The sequence below is a fragment of the Planococcus citri genome, chromosome 5, assembly GCF_950023065.1.
Source record: "Planococcus citri chromosome 5, ihPlaCitr1.1, whole genome shotgun sequence".
Taxonomy (NCBI): domain Eukaryota; kingdom Metazoa; phylum Arthropoda; class Insecta; order Hemiptera; family Pseudococcidae; genus Planococcus; species Planococcus citri.
In genome coordinates this window covers 44,426,727-44,450,112 of record NC_088681.1, presented here as the reverse complement: position 1 = coordinate 44,450,112, position 23,386 = coordinate 44,426,727, and the positions used below count along the sequence as shown (strand labels likewise).

General features: G+C 33.8%; 1 protein-coding gene across 1 annotated transcript; it reads left to right on the top strand.

Moving 5' to 3' along the window:
* The first annotated feature begins 959 nt into the window (after positions 1–959).
* LOC135846328 (chondroadherin-like) lies at positions 960–22,881 on the top strand. Its single transcript, XM_065365358.1, has 6 exons — positions 960–1,788; positions 12,685–13,111; positions 18,954–19,177; positions 19,271–19,639; positions 21,121–21,296; positions 21,777–22,881. The coding sequence occupies exons 2-6, from the start codon at positions 12,703–12,705 to the stop codon at positions 22,045–22,047; spliced, it is 1,449 nt and encodes a 482-aa protein (XP_065221430.1). The 5' UTR covers positions 960–1,788; positions 12,685–12,702; the 3' UTR covers positions 22,048–22,881.
* Positions 22,882–23,386: the final 505 nt, after the last annotated feature.

The window sequence follows — 23,386 nt, the reverse complement described above, 5'->3', positions numbered from 1 at the left end:
TACGATTTGCGCCATTGGTCATCCCTTTAGAAAGTTTTTCCACAGGAAAAATTTCAAAAAAAAATCGTCGACTCCTCTTACGACTTCTTGGTTGAATTGACGTGGAGTGACCCATATGGCTACCCAAGGACGCCTGCCCACCTTTCTGGTAGTCATTGGCCCATTTTTCAAAAAAAAAGATCACTGAAGAAAATTTCGGATTTATTTGAACCAGCACTGAAAGATTTTGATAATACCTACGTTCCTATATAAGCGGTAAGGGTCGCAATGGTGAGTCTGAGTCGTATTTACCTGCTGCATTTTTTCGAAAACTGGAGGAACCGAAAATCCACTGGAAGCTCCAGAACGATCGAAACCGTCATCAATCGACTCGGGAGGTCGCGGAAATGACTTTTGTGGAAATCTTGATTTTTTTCTTATTTTTGCCCTTTGAATTTTCAAAATTTCGCCTAAAATCAAAAACTGAATTGAGCCCTTTTTTACTGCCCTTTTTCCGGTTCAAAAATGTTGGGTCCGGTTGGGAAACTTCACTTGTAAGGTACCAACCTACCTACCTACCTATATAGTATATACAAAGTTGATCATTCCCCTAAACCGATTAATACAGTAGGAAGGATCAAAACCGAATCTCGACTCTTGACACCGACTCTACAATCACCTGTAGGGTATATGAATAAGTATCTATAGGCTATAAGGTGATGGTGTTAACGATAGATAAAGATGGAATATACATTAAGTACCTCGTACCACGTACCTCTGCCTATGTATTTACCACCTCTTACTCCAACCTGTGGAATGGAATGGATACCACGATACAGAGCAATATAACGCAGTCTGCCACGACGATTCCCACCTTATACAATCTTACCTGTTCAACTAGTCATCGTATAACTTTAAAATTCTTCTCTAGAATATATCGACGTAGTAGAATATTCAAGTCTAAAACCAGTAACCAGTCGACTCTGACATCGCCTTCGCGCTGGTGTATTATAATCGTTAGTCTCGATACAGCCTACATGAGTGAGAAAGAGATGAAAAAAAGAGATTTGTGGCATAGAAGGGATGGCCAAGAGGTACCTCTACTGGTACAGGTCGTGCATTGTGCATCAGCGTAATATACATGATCGTTGATCGTAGAGTCACCCAGAGAACGTTCGACGCCGAGGACCGAGGTTGCACAAGCTACTGGGGCTGAGCTAGTACAAGTACACGAGCGACAGAGAACGAGAGAAACAAAGAACAGAGAGATGAAACACGACCGATACACACAGGTAAATAAAATTGCGCCAAGTTTAAAAGTGTGTGCTGCTTGTAGGTAAATAGGTATGCAGAGAATAAATTTACAAGGTTAATGTAAAGAAAGAGTGCTCATAGTTAATGCCACAGAAGGAAAACTACGAAAAAATTTTCAAACGTAGATACTTCTACAGACACACACACGTATATTTCTCAATCAGTGTTTAGTTTTGTAGTGATAAAACACGAACTCGCGGATAGGTGTGGTGATACGCGCGCGATTTTCAAAACAACAGTCGAGAGTAATTTGCGACGACGATGGATTTACTGGTGCGCTAATCATTATCAAACAATCCGTGCCTAACGTTGTCGCAATCGTAGTGCTGATAAGTGATAATACGTCTTCGTGAGTTGTGTCAAGTGCTACTGACGGTGAATATGTGCGGTGTTTTTACTAATAACTAGGTACCTGCCTAGAGTGTTAAAATAATTCATGTGTTGAAAAAATTATAAGGACGTTGTCACCTACTGAAAACTATCTGCGTAGACAAGGTAAGATACCAACAAAACAGATCACGATTGTATTCTTAAGTAATGAGTGAATTATGAATTATTATCATTGTACTCTTGATCTAGAACTTTGAATGGGTTCCTGCTTCACAAATGAACAATATCTATGTTCATATTGTGAAGATTCAGTACATCAAAAAGTAGGTATGATGAGTAGTACATACCTAAGTACCTTCAGAACTTCTTAAAAAAAAGAACTTGCATATGTACTGAAAAAATATTAAATCAAAACTACAGTACGTAGAGGTGAAGAAGTTGATAAGATGTGATAACGAATTATAGGTCACAATCTTCCAGACGTCCTCTGGAGATATGTCCTCCATTCGGAATTCAGATCTTTCCTCTACAATCGGAAGTACCTACCTATTAAAAGTGAACAGAAGGGAGAGAAACACGAACAAGATGAGATGATACGTAGCTTTCGTGACTGTAGATGAAAATAAACTGTGATGCAAGCATCTCGAACTTTCCAAACAAGGAACATAAAATTATTTTAATTAAAAACAGTCAAACTTTTCAAGAGATAACACGAGTAAAGGCAACACTGCGAAAGAAAAATTAGAAAATGTAGGTGGGTAATCAAGAAAAAAAAATGCGTATACAAAGGTAACAATTCATCGAAGGAATCACACTTTCTCGTTGTACCTCAATGCAAAATGGTCTCAAAATTCTTCTAAGACCTCAAATTCCATGAAAATCTCGAGATCGATATATTTTTCAAAGGTTTCCTTACAACGCTATGTGCGGTTCGGAAAGTAAAAATTACCTTTACCTGGTGTTGGGTTAATGAACCGAGTCATATATGCCCATCGGCAATGGCCAACGTTAGCTGTAACAAAATTATACCGCGGAATGCAGACCATTACCAACGATAATCCATAGGATAAAAAAAAGGAACTCGAGCGTGGAGTGATAATTAGTGTATGGCAAGGTGAAGGGGATGAGATGTGGAATGACGAAATGAAGATACTGATAGTGAACATTAAACAACGTAATAAATCGAGATTTCTTTGTATTTTCTTAGTTTTTTTTTTGTTGCGAAGCAGCTTAAAAAGATAGCCTTTTTCGTTAAATATCGCTTGTTTGAGTTGATGAAAATTTAGGGTTACCTATGCTAATATACTCGACGTCTTTTATCCAATATGAAATCGGCGAATGCCACCTGAAACATCTCCCTTGTAAATTAAGTGACGGCTGTTGGCGAAATCAAACTAAACTGATTTTGAAAATTGCAGCTGTAATTAGCAATTTGCTGTTGCCTTGTTTTTATGATATGATTGACGATTGTTAATTTGTAGATGATGTAACGATAATGGTCTAGCTGCAACTTCAGTAATTTTATAGTTAATATGACTCGACAAAATATAGGAACTTCTCAAGTGATGGATAACATTAAAGAGTTGAATGATGAATCTTTTGGGATCCATTTTGCTTCTTTGAATTAATTTGTTGTGTCTACCTTTTTTTTTTTTTTTGAAAATCATACATTGCAGAACGCAGATAACGGAGAGTGAGCTTAGAGAATCTAATTTGCCTTCATTAGCCACCATTTCAAAAAAGTTTGGGAACAATTAGTTCACAAATTACTCCATAGAATGTCTTTTTGCTCATCCCCTTCGTTCTCTCCTTCAAAATTTTCTGGAAGATTAGCTCTAGAAATGTTACCTCTGACTCTACTCCACGAGTCGAAATTGGGAGACGATATGCTTAGTAGAGAGGACGAAGAAGGAGGTGTAAAAATAATACCTACTCGTAGTTGAAATCGATAGGTAGGTAGTTGATTATTTGGGAATACAATTTCTATTTGTGTCTAATGGTGGCAAAGCTGCCAAAGTTTTCTGTTTTGTTACGTTTGAGGGAGAAGGAGGGGGGGGGTCAAGGTGAAAACCAGATGGTACATTAACAAAATGTTGAAGGTGGGTAACTTGTGGACACTTTTTTTTTTAATTTGGATGATCAGGTCTTTGATGACGGTATTTGAAAGGCGTTTGAGAGCCTCAGCTCAGCTCTGTTTGATGAAAAAATAATGGAATTTTAATTTATAAATTGAAAATTGAGATACCTACTTACTTACGAGAGGACGAGGAATAAATTTATTGTCATAGAGATCTATCAAATTTCTGAAAACAGTAAACGTAGGTAGTTATTTATCTGCAATTTTGAAAAAAATTGTATTCATAAAAAATGGAAGTTTCCATTTTGTTAACCGTTAGTTGACTATTTTTAGTTCTAAAGTTAGATGGAAGGTTGTGTGCTCCAGAATGTTTGAAAATTAGTGAAAAACCATATTTTGAGACATTTCAAATCCTTTTCCCTCGCTACCTAAAACTCATATTTATACTGTTTCCAGATTATGATTAGGTGTCTTTTTCAATTTTCAGCTTAATTTAGCTAGAAAAAACATCGAGTCAGACGAATTCGGGATGTTTTAAAAATTATGATGTGCATTTTAGTCCCCTCCAAATGAGCACCGTAAAGTTGAAAATTATTTTCTGAGGTTCGCTAATCGCTTTGTATGCATTTTCTTATTTTTTGGTCGAATAAGTCTTCTGAGTAAGAATAGTACTTAGGTACTCGAATTTTTCAGTCCAAAAAATGCGTACCCCTCCCTCTACCCTTCTCTTTCCTTCTCCAGTTTTCCAACTCCTTCCGTTATTTTGTATGTAGGTATTTGATGATTATTTGAAATACGAGTAGTTGGAAAACTGGAAAGATTGATCTGCAAAACCGAAAAAAGTTGTAAAAATCATTTCTCTGAAAGGTAAGGTACGTAAGTACTTTGTTTTTAAAAAACAGAATTCGATGTAAATTTCTTTCAGTTTTTTTGTCGAGACAAAACAGTAAGCAACTGGAATTGAAATCGACAAATACTGCGAATAATTAACAAAATCGGGATATATAACATCTTTTTATCATTAGGCATTTATTTTGCTCATTTTCTTCACAAATCAAAAAAAAATTGTAGCGTTTGCATTTTGGTTAAAAAATTTCAAAGGTACAAATTTAAGATAGGTATAAGTTACTATATTTAGAAGTATAAGTACATACAAGTAGGTGCCTAGAGGTACTACGTAATGAGCTTTTCTACGTTTACGGATAGCCTTGGATTAGTTCTTGAGCTGAGATGAATATGAGTATATTATATATTATTAAAAAGTGACCTGCATTCAAGAAATTTCACACGGGTGAAAATTGAAAGGAAAGTGAAAATGTGGGAAACTGGGAAAGTCGACTTTTCTACACAATGCGTGATTTTACGAACCCCTTTCCACCAATTCCCCCTGTGAGATTATTGAAGCCAGATTTAATCAAGAATAAAATGAATCATGACCTTCTCCCGGCCAAACTCAGGAAACTTGGCCAATTTTTTTGGACTGACCTTGGGTTTCCAACTTGCAACTGTTTGCTGAAACGTGTTTATCAGCTTAATTAGATTAGCAAAGTCGCTTCAATTGAAGCGTAAATACAAATACCTATAGCCATAGATTTTTTTGTTTACTCTGCTGTTCTTTGGAGTTCTACAGGCAGCGGCGGATTCAGCATTTTCACTTTCCTCGACCGAATAAAAATGCCCACGACTTACTTCTTCCTCTAAAAAAATCGTTCACCATAAATATACTATTTTTCAAATTTCCTTCGGATTTTCGGAGAAAAATATTACAAAAAATTGCTCAACATGAATTTCATTGAGGGGGGATGTTCTTACTTTACAATAAGGTAATCAAGAGCAATTTTTCGACATTGATTGCTCATTTTTGACCTTTGAGGGATAAGAAACCTAAAAGAAAAATCTGGTACTAAGGAACATTTTTTTGAGCATTTGAAAAGCGTTCGATGATTTTGTTCAGGTGCAATTACCCCCTCCCTTCCTTGCTCTTACCATTAATCGAATTTTCCAACCATTTTTTAAAATAAAAATCTTCTAAAAATAAATACCGTATGCTAAATTTCAGCGAGTATGTAACTTTAAGTTTTTTAAAAATGCTGACTCATCAACAATATCAAAATTCAGCAGATGTTTGAATTTTCATCCTGTTTTCAACCTTCCAATCCGAATGAAGGATAGATGAGCCATCCAGAAGCTTCTATAAAATTTCCGAATTTACGGTTTTGAACATCCTCCTCTAAAAACTTGTATTTAATTATACCTACCAGCTCGTACTCATCCCTTTCCATCATATTGGGAACAATTTCCCAAAATCTGTTCCTGCTGATGCGAGTTTTAAATTCATATTTTTTCGAACAATCAGTTTTTGAAAATAGAATGAAAAATGTGTCTTGGTTTAAGCAGCTGAAATATCAGAATAATCGAGATGAGGTTTGATCCTACGTCTATATCGCCACTTTTTCAACTCTTTTTTTCCCTGAATAATCTAGTTTTCGAACTCTTCAGTAGGTGCACCTACTTGCTGCATAATCGTACTCTAGCTACCACGACGTAATAAAAGGTGCGAATTTTCCAATTTGACGATGCAACCGTACTAGGTACACCTTCAGATCGCCTCCCACGCTTTATACATGGTAACAATACGAGGCGGTAATGTCGGCGGTGGATTTATCATCAATCACCACGCTCGCAGTAGTCTTATGATCCGGAAACTGGAAATTAATTTTGATCCGCTTTCAACCTTGGTTCAGTTTGATGCACTGCGCAGCAGAACATAGATACGTTTACGTATTACGTATAAATATTCGCGAAGCTCGGTAGTTAACTCATGCATGTCAACAATCATCCGCATTCTACTGTGTAATAACCATATACATACGATGTACCCAGTGTAATGTAACTGTTGGTACCTCCACCCACCAGCTTGTACTTCGTCTATTATTCCCTTATTGTGTGCTTTCCTAAATTTACACCACGTTAGTTTTCCGAAACGATATACTAGGTACGATAGGTACGTAGGTACTTTAATTAATACATATGTGAGAGAGGTGCCATCATCGTTCTGTTATTAGGTTTGTAAGTGAGTAGGTACCTACTACCTACTTCAGCTACCCCTAAACAGTATGTTACAATGTTACATGCATTGCCCAGCTTGATGAAAACTTATCGTAGCGTCGTTCGTTCGTCTTCTTGTAGCATCTTTTGTATGTACATTTAAGGTGCAGGAAAAGGAAAAGCTTTTCCACTTCACTGGTCCTTTTTTACGCTGTTGGTGTAAAAGTTTTATTTCCTGTATCAAACTTGAATACGTACCACTATATGTATAACTAGGTACTCGTACTTGTAAGTAGGTAGGTGGTAGTTGAGTCCTTCCTGCAGAGCTAGCATGTACCATAGATTGCAGGGTACCTAAGTATGACGTTAATGTACGTTTTACTCTCACTCAAACGTACCTCGTACCCATTTTACTCATTACCTTCGTCTCTATATGAGAGCTTTTCCTCTTATACCTATTTACAAGTATTAAAAGGTGGGTAACTTTGAGGTGTGTAAAAATTGCTTTGAATGCGCTATGTATGGATATGGAGCAAATTTCTTCCTCTTGCTCCGTTGACGTTGCCAACGACACATTACGTTTAGTCGAGCTTAAATACCAACTTACTTTCCTGAAATAATGAACCATTAACGGATTTTTGTAATTTCGTCTACGAGTATACCTACCTATCATTTCCTTATACTCTATATATTTTTTGTCACGTTTTTTCCCATACTGAAAAATTTTTCAAAAAAATTCTTTCAGTTTTGTATGTGGGTACTTGATTCTGCGTTCATGTCTCTCTCGATCTTGATCTCGTAATAGAAGCTAGCGTTACGTTAGCTTACTAGGTATAAAAAATTGCAACACTGAGTTGATTTTCCAACTTTCTAAAATGTATACTTTACCTACCCATTAATTTATACGTTTATGCTTACAATTAGTATGTATATTATCGTTCAGGTTCTTGTAGATACTAAGTATGACATATGTCCATCTGTATACAGCATTATGTCGTAAACGGTATAGGTTCCGATCATTGTAATAACTGTTAAACAAATGAAATGAAGTAAGAATTGAGAAGTAAATCGGCCTGTATTCCTACACTTCCCCTAAAATATTAGCAAAAAGTACACACCTAAAAATCAAATTTTGAGCTGAATAAATTGATTTTTCGATTTTTAGCGAATTTTTAAAAATGGTGGAAGTAGTTCGTCGATGTAGGTATCACACTGCTGCGAGATAGATCGGTTTGTACACTGAAGTTAACCCCCTCCCTCCCCTCTCCAAACAATTTCGATTGAAATTATTTTCCATCTGATCTAGAGTCTCCAGCAAGACTAACAGTTCGATAATCTCTCTTATTGAATGCCTTCGGTGTTTGATGAAAATTTAAAACTTTGTGCGAAAAAAGTTATTTTTTTACTTTTATTTCATAGGTACCTACCAGTAGAAAAGCACATTCATTATTTCTGGTAATTTCCTCGCTCTGATCCGAGATATTTTTTTTTGGAGGTGAGGATGCTACATTTTTTTCCAATTTTTTTTCTCATAATCCAAAAAAATATTGGAAACTTTTTTTTTAGTTCAAAATTTTTCTGAAAACAGATTTTATTTTTTTCTAATTTAGGTTATAATCAATAATCATTCCCGGAAAAAAAATTTAATCAAATTTTTAATAAGAGAGAATAAATTGGAAATTTTGAAAATTGATTTATGTAAAATCGAAAGAGGTGGGAAAGGAAAAGAAAATACAGAAAATCTCAGAGTTTTGAGAGTTTGTTTGAAAAAGAGGAATATCGTATAATTAAACTGAACTGAACTGAAAATATTCATTTAAAGACGCCCAACATCTAGGCTTTTAGCATCTGCAGTAATTTCATACTAAATTGGAACACATACATTTAAATTTTTAAATTAATTAACTAAATCACCAACATAGATTAATAATGAAATATCTACATAAGAATGGTAAAGGAAAAACATATCAAATTAATAACAATTAAAGAAGAAAAAAAGTTTCAAATTATCATTAAACAGGTTGGAAACTTTCAAGAAAGTGAATAATTTTTTGCATAGGTCTTCATCATCTTCTTTCAAGTTTTCATATTTGAAGCCCATTCCCAGTATATTTTCAACATTTGTTTTGTATAAAATACATGAGACCAATATGTGTTGAACTGTTGAATCGTTGTGTTTAGATTGCAATGTGGGCATTTTTTTTAGAGATTTTTCTGTGAAAAGTGAGCTGTGGGTAAATGAGGTGAGGCCTATTCGTATCCTGGCTAAAATTACTTCTTTATGTCTGCTTAAATGGTATGAAGTGACAGGATTTGGTGGCATGATGTTTTTATATGACTGAATTCTTTCTTTAGTAGCAATTAAGTTGGCAGGATCAATATTTTCAGAGGCTAGCAATTCCCTAGTATGATTTCCAAAAGGTTTCTAGGTGGAGTATTGCTTATCTAGGCCTGAATGAAAAATTTAATCTTGAAGTAATTCATGTGACTCGGATTCGTTAATTGGCATGGCAAAAAAAGTGATTCAAACGACAGGACATTCAAATGACAAAATAGAGTATTTCAACGACAATTTTATAACGACGGTTCAGCACGACAATTTAGATAATACGAACGACAATTCAATTTCATGTAACAACAAAAGAAATGTAATTCACGTCCAAATAAAATTTTGACCCCCCCCCCTTATTACCCGGAAAAATAAATGATTCCCGCTAAAAAAATCCAGAAGAATAACTCATTTTGTTATAAAAAAAATTGTAGTTTTTCTTAAGTTGCTAAAATTTTGTTTTTTTGGTCAAAATTTTCAAAAATTGTCAAAAAGTCTTTCTTTTTTTCAGAATTACCAAATAGATTTTGCTTTTTACAAAACTTCCAAAAATTGCTGTAAGTTTTACATTTTTTGAAAAAATTTTCCTTTTGTGTTTTTTTTTGTGAAATCCTCCCCTCCCCCCCCCTCCAAAAAAAACTAGCTCAAATCGCCAAAAGTTGATAGAAAGTTCTGCTGTTTTTAAAAATGGCAAAAAGCAGAACTTCCTAGAAATTTCAGCAAAAAAAAATAGAGAAACAGGGAAACCATGAGAAAAAAAAACAGGTGAAAACAGAGTTAAGCAGGCATATTCGTCAAATGTTCATTTTCTAAAAATATTTTCTACTTATCAAGTTATCCAATTTCCAACATTTTGTAAATGATTTGTCGTCTGGTTTGAAAACATAAATAAAATAAATATGTACTTAGGTACATAGTACTTCCATTGAAAAAAATATATAAAAATTTTAAAAACAGTTTACGTGCAAAAAGTGAAAGTGTGCCTAATCCACTTATAATTATTTTCCCTTCGTTCGACTCGAGGAATCCAACGTTGCAATTATTTTTTGAAAAGTATGAATTTTTGAATTTTATAGTTTCGAAATTTCCAACTTATGTTTTTTGCTACAAGTCTCAAACTCAAAACCAGTAGGTACCTGACCTGACAGTGAAGATTTTGATGGTATAATGTTTTAAGTTCCTTCAGCAGGCATAGAATTGTCTTTCAGACAAAGTCTGATCATTTTGAATCACTTCCATATCATAATTCGTTCTAAAATTATAACCATTGATTAAAACTTTCGTGACACGTTTTATTATGTTCATAAGCTCACTTGGCGGATGCTATTGATCAGCTGCGATGTGCCACAACGTCGATTGTTGTACCTACGTTTCATTTTAATCTTTCTTAAAGAGCTAGACACTTTGTACGCGTAGGAGAATTCACGTCATAAAAGCGAATGATTTAAAAGTAAACTAGATTTTACGTGGTGGTATTTGAAAAAATTTTGCAATATGGCTGCGAATTTTTTGGTGGATGGAGATAAAAAGAGAAAGACAGATCGTGTGAGTGGGATAAAATCGTGTACTCTTGGACTATAGGTAGGTGAGGTATGTGATGAGTGATTTTGTAAGAATGCAATTTCTGTTTGGGTGAGATAATTTTTATGGTAAGTAGGTATTTTTTTCGTATTCAAGTTCAATTTTTGAAATGCGACGAGAAGGTGACCAATACACTTTTTAGGAACTTGAAAAGCTCATAATTGAATATTAAAACTGACCGAGTGAAATTGGTTTAGTGGTTTGATTCATGGGTTCCATATTTTATATGTAGGTGCATAACCTTAGATATTTCATTGCTGGGAAAATTGAACTTATAGAAAAGAAGCTTACCAAAATTTAGGGCTGAATTTGACCTGTTTTATTTACCTAAACTATTTCTTTATCTAATATTTTTAGACAATTCTCATTGAATTTTGGCATGGTCATTGGCAAGGGCGTATTCAGGGGGGGTGATTTGGGGTACAATCACCCCCCAGGGCCAAAAAATCCTTAGGTTAATATAATTTCCTACGATTTCTTGCATTGAAACACAGGAAAAAAATCATGTTGTTTTGCGTTTCTAGGGAGATAATTTGCTACAAATTTCAAAATTCATTGAAAATCACATTATCTCCCTAGGTACATAGTTGCATAATCTATGTACTAATTAAGTATTTTTGTTTCTTGAATTATGAATTTCCAATGCTTTTGTTTGCTTTCCTTTTTTGAAATCAAAATTTCTGGAAGCATATTTTTTCGTTATTATAAGGGAGAAAAGAAAAACTGAAAAACTGCTCCTTTTGCTCCAGCTTACTGATCATTATTGGAATTGAATAGGTACTGAGATTTTTCTCCCTCACCAACGAAAAATATGTTATCTAACTCAGGAGCAAAAATGATTTTCGACAATTTTGAATTATTTTTCTCGCGACGCTTAGGCAATAAACCTCGAAAATCGTCAAAAATCATTATCCCTCCCTAGTTGAACAAATTACTAATTCAAGTCTAAGGATGTGAGGAGTGTCAAGTTAAATCCAGAAAAATCAATTTTACAATCAGAAATGTAGTATTTTTTATTCTTTGGATTGACAAATCTCCAATTTGCCCTCGCTTCGCGCGTGCTTATCTGAATTTCATTATAAATAGGTATAAACAATTTACTGGGTGAATTTCAAAAATCTCACTCTGAGCAACACGTTTTTCAAGCTGAAATTCAGCATGAAAATGTCTGAAATGTGCCTACCTACCATTAAAATTTTTATACATATGAGCTCGTTGGGAATTTTGTGATTTTTGTCCCCCTACTTATGAGTCATTCATCACCCCCCAGGAGGAAATCCTGGATACGGGCTTGGTCATTGGTCTTATATGTACTTGCAGGTTTTTTTCGAATGCATTTTCAGAGGATTTTCGTAAAACTTCAGATCAGTTTTTTCATGATATGATAATATAATGATCTAATTTTCTAACTTTGAATTATTCTAGACAAGTATTTGAAGATTTTTTTATTATGGTTCTAAATGTAGTAATCGAGGAAATTTCGGTGTAGAAAGTTTCCCGAAATTTAGTTTTGAAATTCGTGTAATAAAAGCTGATAAAACTACTTACTTATGGTATGATTCATCCATACTTTAAAAAAAAATATATTTCTCGAGTATGTATTTCCTCAGTCCAATAAACCGAGTAAACAATAATTTTATTACCATATCATTATGCACATAGTAGGCAAGTCTCATACTCGTATGATTCTAGGTTGGCACTGGTAAACTTTGAAGGAGTGGGGGGAGGAGAGTGACAGTAGCGCACGATTAAGGGTAGGGTAATTATGATTCAGATAAAAAGGTGTCATAGTTGGTTTTTAATTACGAAATAGGTAATGGATGGAATTGAATCATTTAGCAAAGTGACTTGTCAGAGTTGATTGAAACACGTCGTATTTACTTTTTCGAACATCATATTCGTATTTTCGGTACCTACATAAGTACAAAAATTACCTACTCGAGCACTTACATATACCTATTTACTGTAAATTTAAACGTGATAATTTTCCAACCTAACGGTATTTTTTTCCATTTCATTTTTGCAGTCGTCCAGAAAATTCAAAATGACCATACAGGTGGTCACGGTCGCGACATTATTTCTAACGTTATTGTCGTCATCGTCGCTGCAGAATTATTACGTCTTAGCAGCTCAGCAGCATAACTGCGATATCCGGGAAGAAAAATTAGACATTATATTCAACTGTTGCGATAAATCAATCAACGATGGAAACTCGCACATTACGTTGGAATCGATTCAACAAAGCGTACAAGATGAAAGATACGTCAACGTAAATCGAAACATACACGTTTTAATGGATAACAATAATATGAGTTATTTGAAACGATTACCGATGCTGAGTCACGTTACCAAGATATCATTCAAGCGTAATCGTCTTGCAGACGCTGATACCGGAGTTTTTCGTAGTTTACCGCAGCTGAAAATTGTTGATTTTGGATGCAATCTGTTTACAGGTGAGAATCGAATTTTTTTAAATAAGTAGTCAATATTAGGTAAGGTACCGATTTGCTTGTTATATCTACTTTCCAAAGTGGGAGGTTTTCTATGAGGAATCTTGGGTTTTACAGTTTTCAAAAAAATGGTCCGAATTGAAATTCTATCTGATTATCATTAACCACGTATTTGCAGGGTCATTCCACGTCAATTTGACTTAGAAGTGTTAAGGCGGGGGGTCGGAGATTTCTTTGAAATTTTTCCTGTGGAAAAACCTTCCAAAGAGATGACCAATGGCGCAAGTCGCAGCCCTCTAACCCTTTTCTAAAGGCTGCTAGGGGGTGTCAAAGTTTTCAGTGAACTTGAAATGTCATCCATTTCAGCGGTACCTAGATTACTGGATAACCGCGGTATCTACCGAAATGGAATCTTTTCCAATAGTTGGGGGTTTTGAAAGGCTTTTCGGTGGTATCATAAAAATCAGTGTTGCCACTTTTTTCGTACGAAAAATTAACTGGAAAAGTTTCAAAACGTTATAGTTTTCATATCGTTCCGACTATTGAAAATTCAGAAAAAAATATATTATGGACAACTTTTTATGCTGAACAACATAATATTAAAAAATTGGAATGGCATTATTTCGTAAAATCGATTTTAAAAAATTGAAAGTTTGCGAAAAAATTCGATTTTTTGATTTAAAACATGAAAAAAAGTTTCGACTGGTGAAGTTGACCCATTTGACCCCTATTTTTACCTATCCGTTGAAAAAAATTAAAAAAACCCTTTCACTTGATGAAATAAACTCACCACAAAAAAATCAAAATTCAAAAAATAAACGAATTTTAATTTTTTGCCATGAGTATAATTTTTATCAACTTTTTCATGAAATATTGTACGTCAAGAAAAGGTACAAATAAGACAACTGAATAATACGTAAAAATAGAGATCAAATGGGTCAACTTCGCCAATCAAAACTTTTTTCATGTTTTAAATAAAAAAATCGCATTTTTTTCGCAATAAAAACATTTCTGCTGGTGAAGATGCTTTCCTTCAAAAAGTATAACCAGATGAAAATACGCTGAAAGGGAGGCGAGGCTAGTTTGAGGTGTATTGAATTTCATCTTTTGAATTCCAAAAAATCGATATTTTAAAAAAGATATTTTGGGGACAAGTACTTAGTGGTGAGAAATTCGAAATTTTTAATCATGAATAAAATTTTCTAGGTTTTTATCTTTTGAAGGAGCTAAATTATTTCTTCAATCACATAGATTCGAAGTTATTTTTTGTTCAAGTAATGGGTTTTCCACCAGAAATTTTTCAATTTTTCCAATTTTTCACCTTGAAAATGTCGATATTGAACTATCGATATGTATATTTCAATATCGATATATCGAAGTAAATATCGATTTTCCATCAATTTTGATTTCATAAAGTACCTAGAGAAAAGTAGATTAAAAAATATAAATCGGTATACCTAGGTACTTTCATTAATTCGCTTCAATTGGCCACTAACCACTGCGTATAGGTATATGTACTAATAAAAATTATCTCATTCATTTGAAAGAAGAAAAAAAATCCTCAAGTAGGTAATATGTACCTTAGGGTGGTTCAAAAAACAATAGAAAAAATTTTATGTTTTAATTTTTTGAGCTTACCCCCTAGAAGTGTTCCATTTGGTCTGAAAACACTTGACAAAAAATTTCAGGTCAAAAAAATAATATTTAGAGGTCGCGCATGAGAGTTAAAATGTTGAAAAGGTATGAGCGCGTTGAGCGAAAACTTCCCACGGTTGCGCGCCGGGGATCGCAGCGTTGCGTCCCCTCGTTGGATCGAAGCAAATTTCAACACGTTATCCCCTCTACAATGCATGATAAGTAAGTCTAGTCCTTGGTGGGCTTTTTAAGATGTTATTAATGATGAGTCAATGACAATATTTTTCAATTCCGAACATCACTGAAGGTGAAAATACATACAAAAGATTTGAAAAGTAGAGAAAAAAGTACAAGTATGAATTTGAGGTTGTATGTATTATTCTATTCATATTCAACTTGGAAACCAAAGGGAAAAAATTTATGGGATAAATTTACGTTGAAATATGAATATTTTGTTAGATTCAGCACTACAAGTTGATGTTTTATCGACTAGGCCTACCTATTATCAATTTAAGAGCTATTACTTAGTAAAAATGGAATTTTTTGATTTCGAAGTTCCATAATTTGGGTTCAAATAAATTCTACAGCCGAAAAATTATAAGAAATACTTTGGAATAGTTGTTTTAAAACCCCCCAAAAAATTGGTATCATTTAATAAGTTGTAGTGGGGATGCCACTCTCAGTACAGTTGAGTAGAATCAACCCCGTCGAGCTTCGTTGCGTTTCCCACGGCGCCGTCGTGGGAAGTATTGTGCTTGCGCGCGCTCGTAGCTCTCAACATTCAACGCTCGTGCGCGACCTCTAAATATTATTATTTTTCAACAAAATTTTTATGGTGACATTTTTTCATCAAAAGAAACAAAATTAGGAGGTAAGACCTTAAGATTTCAAAAAAAATGTTACATGAACCACCCTAATGTACCTATTACCTATCCTATACCTTATCTTAACGCAACAAAACAACTTGAAGAACTTGTAGGTACCTACCTACTTACCTTAAGGTCAGGGGTGCGGTGAAGGCATATTCTTGAGGAGCGATTCCTCGTTGACGATTTTGGGGGGGCCGATTTTTTTTTCTAGTTATATTGTTTCGCAAAAAAAAATGTGTTTAGTTCTCAGAACTCTTACTCAAGATCATTGGGTATAATTATTACTTGTAACAAAAATGTAAGGCTCGCCCTAATCAAAATGAGGCCTCCATAGTCCATTTCATGCCCATCTGAATGAAACCCCCTCCACCATTTTATGAATTATATCGCTTTGAATTTTTAAAAAACTTCAACTTCAGAACTTTGAACTTTTCTTTAAAATTATTGGGTTTATTTGGTATGTATTTGCGTTAGAAGTGTAAGGCTCCATCGATCAACCCCCAATGAAAATAAACCCTCCACTCCTCAATTTTTTTACATACCTACCATATTGGCAACCAGTAATATGTGAGTTATCCCCAGTGGCGTAGCCAAGAAAAAGACGAAGTGGGCCATTGCCCCCCTTGTGAGCGAAAATTTAAAATAAAACATGCAAAAATGGACGTTTTCTCATTTTTTGAGCCCATTTTTCGAAAAATTTTCACTCTCGCTTCGCTCGAGTAATTATATCATTTTCATTTTCATAAAATTATCACACATCACGAAAGGTTCTCAAAAAATCACCTCTAATTTCGATTTTTTATGTCTAAAAATCTGAGTTTTCCCCCTCTTTGAGAAAACCTGACTGTATCGCTGGTTATCTCTTCCATTTAGCTGGATGTTCAAGTCGCAGAAAATGATAGTCAGCAACATTTATTTGAAAAAAAAATAAGGTAAAGTGGGGTAATTCCGATATGGGGTAATTCCGATAGCAAGCCCTAGCTTTGTTGCAAAAAACATTTTGGCACAAATGATGAAGAAAGTAGGTAGTTTTAGTGATAACCTACACCCATTAATGATCAGATGGTTCATCTGCTCTGTTTTGTCAAGTCTGTGCAGTGTTCAAAATCTGAATGCCCAAATCCTTTGCCGCAAAAAACAGTGCACTTTTGAAACTCGTTTTTATCGTTCAAAACTTGTTGAAAAATTCTGTTTAGAAGCTGATATTTGATGAATAAGTGTTAAAGTGTCAGTACCTCTTTTGATTTTGCTTTTATAATTATTTGTTTGGTGGCATTGAATTATTAAACATGTCGATCATTTTTCATGCTGCGGGGTAATTCCGATAGCCCCAGCAAAATTGTCCTGCAATGTTTTTTTCTCTGTTTTGATGTATTATAGTTTTAGGGGGTCGAAATTATCAAAGAAAATCCTCAAAACGGGACATTTTTCTCTAGTTGGTCTAGTTTTCAAAAATTATGCCTCAAAAATGCATATTTGTAAAAAAAATTCAATTTTTGTTCTAATGATTCAATTTACATGAAATAAAAACCTAAATATGCAATAAATGGTATATTTCAACATTACTGGCTCGGAATTACCCTGGGAGAATCCCTTTCCTTATAAAACTCATTATCGGAATTACCCCATTTTTAGGGTAATTCTGATAACTCAACCTTCCAAAATGTTTTTTCAATTATATGTATGAAGCCTTCACAAAAATCACTCTTCAATATAGTCAATGTGTAGCTGAAGGACGCAGGAATAAAGTTGTTACATCATTTTTGCCCCAAAATGTACAGGAAATCCAAAAAATGAGAAATTGCTAAAATTTTGAATTTTGCCATCGGAATTACCCCACTTTACCTTACCTATTTTTTTAAAAATCTATAAAATTAAAATTCTGTTGGGCAAAAATGTTGTTACAGTGAATGAGAAAAAATCAGCGAGGTGGGGGGGGGGGTAACTGTACATTAGGGGGGCCGTCCAAGTGAACCTGGGGGGGCGCTCCTCGTAGACGTTGGGGGTTCACCGCACCCCTGCTTAAGGTTAATTACTTGAATAGGTATGCTTTTATTAGTTTCATTGCAAAGTACATATTTAAGTATTGTTACAACATTGGGCAATTTTATCAATTCCCTTTGAGCAAGGTTTTCTTCGTGTTGTAAAAGCTGAAGTAATGAACTAATTGATCATAATATATGTACCAGTAATTTCAGCCTTCCACATTTTATTATGAGGAATGGGCAAAATTATAAGCATCACATACTGCTGAAACAAAAGGAAGGAAATGTGTTTTCTGAAAAACATTTGTACATTTTTGAAACTGAAAAATTTTGTAAATTGAATTTTTGATCAAAGGAATTGGTTTTTATTTTTATTTTTTTGAACTTTCAAGGTGAAAGTTGAATTTTTCATGGCAGGTACCAAAGTTGAAAATCTACCTCTTGAAAATTTGAAAAAATTATCACAAAACATGTTTTTGTTTGCTTTAACAAATTAATTCTTGAGATAGTATTCCAGCATTTATGGAGAGGGATACAAAAGCTCCTAATTTTATAATTTAAATATCTATCTATCTATTCTTTGGATTGTACTCCTGGGTGTCTCCTTGCTCTATTAAAATCATGGGCCGAAGACCCATCAGATCCTTAGTAGGTATTTTACTGAACAGTTGTTCCAAAACTTTCAACCATATAAGTGTACTAAACCATAAAATCTAGAAATTTGCTGGAGGCTTCAACGCTGTCCGAAATCGCCAGCAGCCAATTTGAAAATCAGTCACAAAGTACCCAGGTTTAACTTTGAAAACTTCATCATATTTTCTGGTATTGATAACTAGATAGGTTGGTACCTATGTATGTACTCAGGTATCACGTATTTCAGACGGTACATTCTTAAGATTATCAAAAACACTGGAATTCATTCGTTCCATGGCCTTAAGTATACTCACATTACAAAAAGATACCTTAACCTGTACCATAACAAAGTGTAACAATGAGTACACATTATAAGAATCGTGCCTGAATCTGACTGCTTTTATTATCTTCATGATTATATTTTATTTTAATAATTTCCAACCTCGTGATAACCACATATAGGTACTCGAGTAGATAGATACGTTGTGTTTCTGTTTCGACTTTCGATACACATTTGTACCTAAGTACACCAATAAATAATTAAGTAAATTTTCCAAATGACTAAAGGTTCCTAAGTCTGGTTCGATGGTTTGAATGACAGAAACATGAAATTTTCATCATAAATGATTAGTACTTACATACTTACGTACATAGTACATACCTACCTACATTATGCGTGGCAGACTACACTGGATTTATGGATATATTCACGTGTTTTTGCAGGTGACAGTCCGACAGCAGAAATATTCAGAGGAAACGAGATTCGAGACCGTTTCGAACCGCTTCCGCTGGAGCATTTAATCCTGTCAAATAATCACATTACGTATTTACATCGTGATTTATTCAAGTATTTGCCGAATTTAATTACGTTAGAATTGAACGATAATCCGTTGAATCATTTCACTCCAGATACCGAACGAGCCTTACATTCGTTGAAAAAATTAAGAGTACGTGTCTACCTATTTCTTTGTTTTCACTCCTTGTTCTTAAACCTATATACAGTAAGGCAATAATACGATTTTTTATTTTATTTTTTCAAGATATTGAATTTAGCCAACGTGGGTATCTCTCACATACCGAATCAACTCTTCGAAGCGATACCCATCGAGACGTTATTTTTGAACGAGAACAATTTGGCCGAAATACCGAACTCATTGAGCCAAAGTAGCACCATAAGGTACCTGAGCTTGAACGAGAATCCATTGCGAGAAATAAATTCCAAATCTTTCGCCAAACTGATAAGATTACAAGAACTGCATATCAGCGGAATGAAAAACCTATCGAGAATCGAAGAGAATACTTTCGTGTCGTTGATGAATCTGGAATCGTTGACGTGTTCGTTTAACGAAAAGCTCGAATTTATTCATCCCAAAGCTTTCGCTTGGAGAATCCACCGTAAACTAAAAGTGGTACGTATTACTTGGAGGGTTGCGATAGTGACAGATATATCAATGAAAATTGTTATGAAATCCAAGTTAAAAGAATGGAATGTGAGAAATTTACAAAAAAAAAAAAAAAAAAAAAAAAATGAAACGAGTACCTATTTCGTAGACTTTTTTTTTGACTCGAGGGAAGATTCGAAATTTATGTGTGTTGCTTTAAGGCAGTGACGTTGTGTGCAACGTGGGCTTAAAGGAACTGTAGAGATTAATATCGTCGGTGGAATGTGATGCTATGTTTGATATTGCATAACTTATGTGTTCTTATGCATTAAGTTATTGGAGAAGAAATATACGAGTAGAATAGGAATAGGGATGAAGATTAAAAGATATTGAAAGACATGTGGTTGAAGACGAAAAAATATGGTCTTGAAAATTAGTTGAAATGGTACTTTTAGGTACCTACTTATTTCATCTCAAAATTCATTGGTTTTCAGTCGTTTGAATAATTTTTTCTGATAGGTACCTACCTACTGCGATTCTGATTGAATTTTCATGGAGAAAGTTAAAACAAGGGAAGCTTTTGAACTGCATGGCTCTCTTCGATTTGAACGAACCCAATTGTGAATAATTCCTTCAGTTTTGAGCCATTTTGGAACCACCATGATTTTTAAAATTTTCTTCAGAAACTTCAAGCCACTCTGGAAAGGTCAAATACAAACTTTAGGACTAATGACTTTGATTGGTGCCTTTTGAGTACCATCTCGGCCGCTTTAGCTGTATTTATTGCGAATTCCAAATTTTCCAGTTCAAAAGTGAATTTTTCGACCAGATTTGTAAATTTCAGAAAATGTGAAAAAATAAAATCTCCATAGAAGGCATATCAAAAGTGATTTTTTATTGAGATATCGCCTAATGAGTGAGTGTTCAATAAGTACCAATCAACGTTTTTGGTCCTAACGATCTAGAGTTTATTTTGGCATTTCCAGAGTGATTTGAAGTTACTGGAGAAAATTTAAAAATCACCGAAGGCTTCAGAATGGTTCAAAACTATAGGTAACGTTGTTGATGTTTGGAAGTTGAAATGAAGGAATTATTCACATTGGTTCATTTTGTTGAAAAAAAATACAAGGTATTTCAAGAAAAAGTCTAAAATCACCTTTAAAACAGCTTTTTTGAATTTTTTAAATTTTCAAAAATTTTTCAAAAATCCAAAAATGAACTTTAGAATTTCAAAATTTGGTTACGAAAGTTCTAGAACATGTCGTTTCGATCTAACTTGGTTTCGTTCAAGTGAAATGTTGAAAAATTTTTAAAATTGCAGGAAAATTAGAAAGTTTTTATGCATAAAAATTCAAACGAAATTATTGTAAAAAATTACTGTGACGTTTTTATTTTTTTGTTTTTTTTTGTCAATCGGTACATTTTACGGTTGTAGGTACTTGGGTATTTTATTTAAAGTTGATTTTCAAATTGTGGTTCTGATCAAACATTTTAATTTTTTGTTTCAGCTCAACCTGAATAATAACGCTCTTCGAGACCTGCCTCAAAATTTGCTCGATTGGCGAAAATTGGACGTTTTGAATCTTCGAGATAATCCGTGGAATTGCACTTGCTCCCTGAGATGGCTGTATGATTTGCTCGAACATAGACAACATGTCTATCCTGAGGCAAACGTTGGAATTCGGTTAGATTATATTATGTTTATTTTTATTTCATTAAATTATAAGTACTCATCAGCACTCATTTCACTCAAAAAAAGGTTTCACGCAGGTTTATAATAACCTATCGAAACACCATGAAATTATTGTCTTTTACTGTGGGGAGGGAGGCTATATCTTCATTTTCAGGTTCTGAAAGTTCATAATTGAATACTTTTTGTGCGATTTTGGAACGATTTGCATTAAATAGATTGTCAAATTTTGCTAAACCATAACTACTGGAGGAATAGGTATTTTGTGGAATACCTAATTATGGTATTTTTTTTCAACATTTCTGATTTTTTGCGAATAAAATATTAAATTATAATTTATTCCTTATGAATTATATAATTCTTTCAAGCAACAATTTGAACTTTAGGCCTTCGTCCTCTTCGTAATACATATTTTTATCAAAATCAATAATTTTGCTCGTCAACATTAATTAATTGATCTTTTTTTCTTTCTAGATGTCACTACCCAAAACGTCTACGAAATAACACATTATTATTCGCTGGCAACGATTTAATATGCGATGCAGAAACGGCTTCCGTATTGGGTTTATCATCGAACCGATCGAAAGACTTGATCGTCTGCATGATATTCCTGGCTCTGGCATATGTTGCATTACAGTTAATATACTTCAAACGAATGAAAAGTAAATCAAGCCCTCGACACTCTGGAACATCGATCAAATCCACCGTTAAATATAAACCAGCTCAATCTATGATTTATTTATGAGCGTTGGTTAAATCATGCTAAGATATACATTAGGTATATCTTTGGGGAAAAAAAAGAAAGACAAAACACGAGGATGAGATAATTACTGAAAAATTTTAAAAATCAGTCTAATGAAATGATGAACTGCATAACACCCAGTTCAATTCTCACCTCGAGAGTCATAGGTAATACCTTACCTACATAAATGTAGCTATAGGTGTATCTCGATATATTTATGACGATGTGACGAAGCATTAATTTCCGGCCGAGTTAGCTGATGGAGAGAAAAAGTTCAACGCGAAAATGGAAAATGGTATAAAGGCTTTGTACGGTTTTGAAATATTTTGTCGATAGAGTTCTGCAGTCAGATGTAAGATGGCGTTGAAGTGAATAGAAATGTGAGGTCGAATAAACGCTTTCTAGCGAAGAAGTTCGGATACGAATTCGTATCTAAAATGTTAACAGCATGAAATTTTTGAAATAATTTTAAGATGTAAAGAAAAGGGAACCGAATTGTTACATTTTCAATAAAAATGTGGTTTCATATGTACTTATACGCCTATACAGTAGGTACCTAATTTATTTATGAAATAAGTGTGTACGTACTTACTTTTTTTTCTTCAAATTTTTAGTCAAGTGAAGAAAGTATTACTCGTGCAAGTGATTAAAGAACCAAAAATTTTAACTTTTATGAAAAAACATTCAAAATAATAAATTAATGATGTAAAGAAATACCTACATATGTTGAAAGAATCTACATCTCATGGGATTTTGATTTTGAGAATTTTGTTACGAAACTAGAATTCTGCTGAATGTTGCTTTAAAAAAATAAAATAAAAAATGGAAACAACTGTATGTTAATGTGTTAGTTCTGTTTTTTTAAGTGCCTGCTTGTTTTTTTTTTTTTTTTTTTTTTTTTAATGCCAAGTTGACTTAAAAATTGACAATTGACTAAAAAGTAAAACGAATCTTGAATAAAAATGCTTGTTAATTCGAAATCAGGTCCATTCCTGCCATATACCGCAATTTAAGTTGTTGAATTTAATTTTTTGATTTTTGGCGAATTTTTACAAATCTAAAGATCTATTTTCTGTGTAAAAAAAGTGGAAAAGTTTAACAAAACTGAGCCAGAGCCATTACTTTAGTTTTATATTCTATTTTTCACTTCCGAAAACACTCAGTGGTAATTTCATGCAATTTTGGAGACTCCAATGGATTTTTGAATTTTCCATTTTTCGGAAGAATTGTCATAATAAGGCAAAAATTGAATTTTTCTTGTTAGCCAAACCAAACATTTTTTATTTTTTTTCGTTTTTTTTTGTTTTTTTTTTGGTAAAAAATAAATTGGTGGAGACTGTTT

Bases quoted from the DNA above. Each gene is read 5' to 3' on its own strand.
- LOC135846328 (XM_065365358.1), top strand. From the start codon at position 12,703: ATGACCATACAGGTGGTCACGGTCGCGACATTATTTCTAACGTTATTG. The intron at 19,178-19,270 runs GTACGTGTCTAC...TATTTTTTCAAG, and splicing joins ATTCGTTGAAAAAATTAAGA to ATATTGAATTTAGCCAACGT. The intron at 19,640-21,120 runs GTACGTATTACT...TTTTTGTTTCAG, and splicing joins TCCACCGTAAACTAAAAGTG to CTCAACCTGAATAATAACGC.